At 37.8% G+C, this 8422-nt stretch overlaps 1 protein-coding gene across 3 annotated transcripts; it reads left to right on the forward strand.

Annotated features, from left to right (window-relative positions):
• Positions 1–304: 304 nt before the first annotated feature.
• On the forward strand, positions 305–7128 carry LOC103462181 (isocitrate dehydrogenase [NADP], mitochondrial-like). 3 transcript variants are annotated; one of them, XM_008404808.3, is made up of 12 exons: positions 305–444; positions 980–1298; positions 3188–3279; positions 3398–3563; positions 4095–4255; positions 4343–4486; positions 4581–4717; positions 4857–5008; positions 5100–5212; positions 6350–6447; positions 6529–6621; positions 6709–7128. In XM_008404808.3, the coding sequence occupies exons 2-12, from the start codon at positions 1178–1180 to the stop codon at positions 6791–6793; spliced, it is 1362 nt and encodes a 453-aa protein (XP_008403030.1). In that variant the 5' UTR covers positions 305–444; positions 980–1177; the 3' UTR covers positions 6794–7128. The 3 variants fall into 3 exon arrangements, with proteins under 3 accessions (XP_008403030.1, XP_081461131.1, XP_008403031.1); XM_081605005.1 differs by having other exon boundaries at positions 1009–1298; XM_008404809.3 differs by having other exon boundaries at positions 1021–1298.
• Positions 7129–8422: the final 1294 nt, after the last annotated feature.

Raw genomic sequence — 8422 nt, forward strand, 5'->3', positions numbered from 1 at the left:
GAATTTATTATATTTATTTATTATTAGTTATTATGGACCTACTCAAGACATAAAACTAAATGATGACATAGGAAAAAAGAGACGGCAAAATAGGCGTATGTAGTGACTATTAATAATAAAATCAGTCGATCAAACACTGTATTAGCGGAAATAAATTATATTGATTTAGTTAGTAAGTAGACTCATATTTGTAAGAAATTGTATGACTAAATTCATGCTAAGAATGTATAAAATTTTCTAAATTTAAAATTTGATTAGTGCTTCATCTGTATTGACATTTAACATTTGCAGAAACGTGACGGAGTGAGCGCTCTTAGCAGCAAGCTATCTTTTTCTCCGGTAACCTTGTCAACAAGAATCTAGTCAGTTAGCATAAAATTAACAACTCATCATGAAATCTTTGAATACTTTGTACGCTTTGTACCGTGGAAAAATTTAGTCTTTGTAAGTATATATGTGTTGAAAGACACTTCGATGTGTTGTTTTTCTTTAGTTGATCAAATGTAGAGCACATACACATAATCTTTGAGCGTTCCATTAAGATGTGTATTAGCTAGGAATTTTGTTGTAGTTGCAAAATGCCCATTTATAAAACATATTCAAATGCAAACCTAGCAGACCTTTTATTAGTTATTCGCTGGCTGTCTACACAGTTGTTGTGAGGACAGCACAACAAACAACTATAATTATATATTTATTTTCACTTGAAAATTACTTTTGATACTTTAAAGTGGATCATAAATCCAATATGGTAAAAAAGAAAAGAAAAGAAAAAAGAGGGGCATGTGCCTGCTTAGCACTGCTAGCATCCATTGTTCTGTGAGTTTATATAAAACAATTAAATTATATTTTTGGTTATATACTCATACTTTTTTTTAATTGGAAAAAGTCTTTCCTGCTTACATTGTTCCTGTTATACCTTGCAGCTCATTTTGGGTCAGGTCTGCTGTTTATTTGCTTTGTGTTTGTTTGTTTTTAGAGGTTTGACGTTTCCTATTTGACGCAAAGCTATTTCCGCAGACCACTGGAGCTCCGTTGGTGAGGTCGCCCGCAGGTGCGCGTGAACCTGTCCTTGTGCCTGCCGCCAGGTGCGCGTGGCCCTGCTCTCGTAAATGCAGGCAGGCATTCTTCGATCCAGCTGCGTCGTCTGTGACCGTACATCTGTCTTCTTCCAAACATGGCGGGTTACCTGAGAGCTCTGAGCACCGTGTTGAGGAGCGCGGCCGCTCCGCTGTCACCGAGCCCCGCTGCGCTATCACCATTTGCCGTCTGCATTAAAAGACAGCAGCAGAGGGACTGTAAGTCAGCTTTCTACTGAAACTCCAATATTTCGAAAATACACTGCTGCTGTTTGCTCTCGTTGCTTAGGTTCATAGCATTACAGTGTACTTGGACATATTTGTGCCAGTTGTGTGATTTTTTTTTATTATATTTTTTTTAAACGGTCCCAAATGTGACTCTGAAAAAAGAAAAAGAAAGTTTCTTCTGTTTGGCGACCAGCCATTGATGAATCACATGTAAGAGACTGCTAACACACTAACACGCTTTGTTTAAGAAAAAGGGAAATAAAAGAAGAAAATAACAAAACTAACCTGTCATGTGCTTAGAAATAGTGAAACTATAGAACATTTTTATTCAATGTAAAATATACAATTTTCATATGCTTAAATTAAGTGCAACCTGCCTCGTCTTTTCATCCACTTATGTAATAAAGGCTGTTATAGCCCTCATAGCCTTGAGGTCACAGCGTGAGATAGCTTGACCTCGTTCATAGCTTCATAGATAAAACCTGTCGTACACACCCTGAGAGTTTGGTTTGATTTATTTAAAAAGAAATGAAGTGAGTGATCTTTTGTTCGGTATTTCCAACAGGTGTCACAGGATGTTTCCCACATGTCTCTGCATTAGGAATCTTTGGACTCTCCAAAGGCAGGGAGGATTTATGATTCTCAGAGTTTCCCTCTTGCTACTAAATCTTCACTGCCAACCTGAGTGACAGCATTGACTGTGTGCAAACTTTGACCTTTGCCACCATTTCCACTTCCTATGTCCTTGTGTAGCTTTAAAAAAATTTTTACTTGGATTTCGGTGGCTCAGATTGTTTGATTTATAGACCTCATAGTCTTAAATTGGCTTTTCACAATTGTGATGATGTGATAATTGTTTCCCTGTGTTATTGCTTTGGTTAAAGAATTGGGGTGTTAATACAGCATGACAAAATATAAGGCTCATAATTAGGAGAGCACCGATCATACTTTTTCTCCAATTCCAGCTTCGACCGATTTTTCCTTTCCCTAGTGACATTAAAAATAGGACTGCACGTTAAGATTATCCATATTTATTAATGAAAGTAAACCTTTATCAGAGCTTATCAAAGTCACAGAGTTTATACATTTATGGAGTGAAAATGGTCAGTGGGAAGACACTGTTATGGAGGACTGATCCTGCCAAAATTGACAATAAGTAAATAAATAAATGAGAAAATAAAACTGTAAATAAGCATGTAAATGAGAAAATCAAATTGAAAATAAATAATTAAACATGGAAATAAACTACTAAATATATGATGAAATAAAATTGAAAATAAATAAATTTATGGAAAAAAAGTGGAGTTGTAATTATTTACTGCATTTTAAAATAGTCAACTCCAAAAACTATGGAGTTGCAATGTATTTTAATTTCAATGTAGTATAACAAAATTTAAAGAAAATAATAATATGCAATTGAATGAGATTTGAAACTTTCTTTTGACTCCTTATGTTCGTAATTCATAAAGGTAAGGTAAGGTAATTTTATTTATATAGCACATTTTCAGCAGCAAGGCAATTCAAAGTGATACAAAATATTTTACCTAAGATAAATTGATATGCCACGGTTTAATGGTTTAAGTACATGTGTATTAAATGTGTGCCTACTGGTAGGAAATGCAGAAAGGGTTGAAATGGTGGCATATTGGGTAAATGGATCTGGAGCTGGTGGAAGTTCTTAGTTTTGTTTATTTTTTTAGTTTGTTTAAGTGTCTGACCTGCAGATTAGCAACCACAACCAATCAAGACAAAATAGTCCCATTCTGATCTGTTGGTCTTTAAGAGTTGGTCTTAAATAGAAATTTCAACTTTAAAAGTCTAAAATTTTACCAACTTAACTTTAAGAGAAACCTCGTTAGCTCTCAATTTCTATTTTTCAGATTCAACGAAGCGCATCAAAGTGGACCAGCCGGTGGTGGAGATGGACGGAGATGAGATGACCCGCATCATATGGGAGTTTATAAAAGAGAAGGTATCTGCTTTAGTGACTGATGTCAAACCTTTTCAATTAAGTCTGTTTAAAAGCTGTGTGACTTTGAGTTTTCTGTGTTGTTTTTAACTCCAATGTGGGAAACCAACACCTTGTTTAGCTCATCCTACCAAATGTGGAGGTAGAGCTGAAATATTTTGACCTGGGTCTGCCCTACCGCGACCAAACGGACGACCAGGTCACCATCGACTCGGCTCTGGCTACGAAGAAATACAGCGTGGCCATCAAGTGTGCCACAATCACGCCTGACGAGGCCAGAGTTGAAGGTGAATCTGAACGTGTCATTAAGTTGTTGAGTTGTGTGCAGCTTCATCTCCATTGACGATATATAACCGTGCAAACTGAAATTACGAAATAAATGTGCTTAATGAAGACACGGCGATTTTAAAAAAACAACTTGTTTTTTTTATAGAAAGTTTTTGCGCTAGGATGAGGTGTTTTTTTTGTTTTTTTGGTTGTATCTAAATTAGCGTATTTTGCAAAACCGCAATGGAAACACTTTTCTCATTACAAGAGTCTTGTAATCCACAACCGGATGTTACTGCTGCTGGAAAAGATGATGACAAACAGTGGAAGGAGGATGATGTTTTTTAATGACTTATCCAATAAACAAACATATTCAAGTCTGATTTTTAACTGCGTTTTGTATTTAATGGAAACACTGCAATTGTGAAATCTTGTGTTTTCGACAGCGGAATATTGACAAAGCTTTGTGCACATTTGTAATGGAAACGCAGCTTCTGATAAAGTTTCATGTTTCAAATCCTCAAACACATGCTGCATTTTTCCTATTTTAGAGTTTCGCCTTAAGAAGATGTGGAAGAGTCCCAACGGCACCATCAGGAACATCTTGGGCGGCACGGTTTTCCGTGAGCCAATCCTGTGTAAAAACATTCCCCGCCTCGTTCCTGGCTGGACACAGCCCATAACCATTGGCAGGCATGCCTTTGGAGATCAGGTGTTTGAAAAAAAAAAAAAAAAGATTTGTATTATTTCTACTCAGGAGGATAACAGCTAAATGCTTAAAATGTTGAAATGCTCTCAGTACAGGGCAACAGACTTTGTTGTGGACAAACCTGGGAAGTTCAAAATGGTTTTCACTCCAGCGAACGGAAGTGACCCCCGGGAGTGGGAGGTCTATGACTTCCAGGCTGGAGGATGTGGAATGGGAATGTACAACACTGATGAGGTCAGAGCACATTACAGGGTCTGAAATGCAGCCAATCTCTATATTTGGTATTCGATTGTAGATTTGTGCTGATTTTGATATCTTCATCACACAGTCCATCAGTGGCTTTGCTCACAGCTGCTTCCAGTACTCCATCCAGAAGAGGTGGCCTCTGTACCTGAGCACCAAGAACACCATCCTCAAGGCCTACGACGGCCGTTTCAAAGACATCTTCCAGGATATATATGAAAAGTAAAAGAAGCAGTTTCTCTGACTTTCAGCATTTCACGCAGACAGTATTCTGTCAGTACAAATCCTGTATTTCTTTCCAAACCACTTTGCATCTGATCGTTACCAGATTTATTTATTTTTTTACCACGTCCTCCTTCAGGTCGTACAAGCCCGAGTTTGACAAGCTGAAGATCTGGTACGAGCACCGACTCATTGACGACATGGTGGCCCAGGTTCTGAAGTCCAGCGGAGGATTTGTTTGGGCCTGCAAAAATTATGATGGAGATGTGCAGTCAGACATACTGGCTCAGGGTCAGTGCGCTACAACAGGACCATGAAGTCAGGCAGCGCCGTTTCTTATTCCTCACAATGACGTTTATTTCTCTGTGTGTGACGTACGCAGGCTTTGGCTCTCTGGGTCTGATGGCGTCGGTGCTGGTGTGTCCTGATGGCAAGACTATAGAGGCAGAAGCTGCTCATGGCACCGTCACCAGGCACTACCGAGATCACCAAATAGTAAGGCTTCCGGATCAGTCTGAAGGACGGGCTTTACCGTGGGGGGAAGGGAAATTGTAATATTTTTTATTTCCATTCAGATCTTGTTTTGAGTCAATCAGAGGTTTATGATAAAGATGGGACAAAAACAAAACACAGTGCATTAAATGACATTTTCTTAAAAGGAGGAGACCAGAGACTTTCATACAAAGTATAAAAAAAGAAACGTAACCCTTTTTTTTTACTGTGGTCAAAAGAAACATTTCCTATTTTAGGGCTAGCCAAAATTGTGCCAATAATTTGTCCAAACGCTGGAATGATGAGAGAGATATTTAACTAACAACTGTTAAGTGTTTGGCCATGATGAACACTGCTACATTTGGAGGAAACGGAAACTCGAAAACACGTGCAGAGGGTCTGGTATACTTTGTAAGATGGATGATGTCACAAGGAAAGTGCATTTTGTGGAAATATTGAAGACCAATACATACTTGGCAAGGAAAGAGAAATTTGTTCTCTTGAGTTGCAAGAACAAAGGTTTTTTTTTTCTTCTTACCAAGACATTTCCCAAGAACTCGGGCATCGAACCCTTAGGATATTCTTCTAGGTCTCTCTCGATACAGCATCTCTTGGTGTTTGTAAGCAACAGATAAAGGGTAAATGGACTAAACTTACTAGTGTTTTTCCAATAATTTTAACCACTCGAAGCGCTTTACACTAGTCATGTTCACCCATTCGCACACACATTTATCCACCAATACGCAGATCGGTGGGCAACTTGGAATTAAGTGGGTAACTAGTCATATGCTCCTTGGTTAGTTACAATTTGGCTTAAGGACAATGAAATCAGCTGCTAGAGTGGCCATCACAAAGCCCAGATATCAATCTCATTGAAAACGTGTGAACAAGGTGACCTACCAACCTGGTTCAGTTCCATCAGGAGGAATGGGCAAAATATTGGGAGAAGCTTGAGGGAGGAAACCCAGAATTTTTGACCCAAGTCATAAATGTTGAAGGAAACTTTTGCAAAGACATTCATGTCATGTCACAACAGTAGGAGTGGGAGAAAACGTTGGTGTGTATTACTATAGTATGTAAACACATGGTTTCTTAAGCTAAGAAACCATATTTCTAAGCTAACATCGTTTTTCTTTGTAGGGCAAACCAACTAGTACCAATCCCATCGCTAGCATCTTTGCCTGGACTAGAGGACTAGAACACAGAGGAAAACTGGACGGAAACAAAGATTTAATAAAGTATGCCGTTTTCCCCCATGCTCATCTTCATATAATTGTGCACCTCAGAAGTTTTCTACAAACCACATCTTTGCTCCTAAGGTTCTGCCAAACATTAGAGAAGGTGTGTGTGGAAACGGTGGAGAGCGGAGTGATGACCAAAGACCTTGCAGGCTGCATCCACGGCTTGGCTAAGTACGTTTGAATTATCATTTTCTTTCCAGAGTGTGTGTTGGTAAATTGTATTTATTGTCCCTATGATCACATTTTTTTAAAATATAGTGTCAAGCTGAACGAACACTACGTCAACACAACTGACTTCCTGGATGCCCTTAAAAACAACCTGGACAAAGCTCTGGGAAAGTAAACTCAGGACGTCATCAGATTTTGAAGAATTCTCCATACTTTTACCTTTTTTCCTGAATGACTCTTTGTATATGAATGGATTGTATATTTTTGATAAACAGTTGTGCCTTTTATTTTACTTCCCGCTCAGTGCTGCAGCACTCTTCCAGCTTTCAATGCTTTTATAGTCTATAAAGCAGATAAGGCTACAATAGAAATGAAGGTTAATGTTAACTTATACTGACTTTGACAGGAAAGTTTCAGGCTTATTTAACCAGCAGTAGTGTCAGAAAAGAGTGCAAGTCTGAACTATGTATGCAGCATCAACATTAATATAAAAAAATGTTAAGAACAAAATGGTGTTATGTCTCCTTTTTCTCTGATCCAGATTATCGGGGCAAAAATATCACAGACATGCATACAGAAAATTTAACAAATTGCAGATGCAGCGTTTCACCAGCAGATGTCGACATTACAAAGCTGGTGAACTTTCAGAAGCGGGTTGATACTAATGCTGGTGAAGCAGAATACATGGTTACCTTAAATCACTGACTCTTGCCTGATCTTCATATAATTCTAATGCCAGCGCACTTCTCAGATATGAAACCAACTTTTTTTTCACTTCAGTTCATTTTTAGACATTTGGAGCCGACGCACCTCTAAAAGTTCAAAACAACTGCTGACTTGGAGATAGGACGGTCTCCTTGTTTTAAATTAGATGTCAAAGAAAATGAAACGCCTGTATCAAAAATGAATAGAAATTAGCATTTAGACGACCTTCATTTCCAAATGTTTAATTTCCTCCTCCCAGAATGCCCCCCACCCGCCGGAGGATCCTGAACTCCATCCCGTCATTTACAACCTTTAAGGGCAATTTTGAGATAAATGATCAATCCTCTCTTGGAAAATACTTTCTCAGGAAGGATAGAGTAATCTCTGAGAACGCAAAGCCTCCATTAAAAAGATCAAAACCAACCTGGAAGAAGACATAAACAGTATATTACGGAGATGGCAAGGCGTATCACAAAGGTTCATCATTCATCATTCATCATTCAACCTGCCGAAACACGCGATAAAAACAGAACTGAAGTTGAAGTTCCCATGCAGTCTGGAAAAATATGGAATTCTATTTAGGGACTAGAAGAATATGAAAAATATTTTTATTATCAGACATTATTCCATATTCATTATTGGACTGTTGTCCAAAAAAAGTCTTTTTTTTTTTTAATAGAACACCAATCAATCAGCAATAGTCAGGATTTAACCAATTTTCTATTTACTAGCTCTGTTAACGTTGACAAAATTTTTTTTTTTTTTTCCTTGTTCTATAAGCCGTAGGTGTCTAAAATGTGGACATTTATAGTCCTTGGAAGGACTTTGAACATGTTGCCTTTGACTACATGTCAGGAGTGGCACAAGAAGTTAAAGCAGACGGAAACCTATTTTGCTTGAGATTTTCATCAATTTATTTTTCTTGAATAGAAAATTTTAAGTGAACCACAAAGTATTCATATTTTATGAATCAAGATTTTGGCTTTCATTGTAATTTCAAAGTAAGGAGCGTTTAGACCTGGGTTCACACATTTGTTAAACTTAGATCAATCCATTTTCACTGGTGCTATTCTTGTTCATTTGAATATATGATTTTTTT

The sequence above is a fragment of the Poecilia reticulata genome, chromosome 3, assembly GCF_904066995.2.
Source record: "Poecilia reticulata chromosome 3, P_reticulata-male-v2, whole genome shotgun sequence".
NCBI classification, from domain to species: Eukaryota; Metazoa; Chordata; class Actinopteri; order Cyprinodontiformes; family Poeciliidae; genus Poecilia; species Poecilia reticulata.

Excerpts from the sequence above, each read along its gene's own strand:
- LOC103462181 (XM_008404808.3), top strand. The coding sequence starts at position 1,178 with ATGGCGGGTTACCTGAGAGCTCTGAGCACCGTGTTGAGGAGCGCGGCC. Across the intron at positions 3,564-4,094 it reads TGACGAGGCCAGAGTTGAAG|AGTTTCGCCTTAAGAAGATG; the intron begins GTGAATCTGAAC and ends TTCCTATTTTAG. Across the intron at positions 4,256-4,342 it reads GGCATGCCTTTGGAGATCAG|TACAGGGCAACAGACTTTGT; the intron begins GTGTTTGAAAAA and ends AAATGCTCTCAG.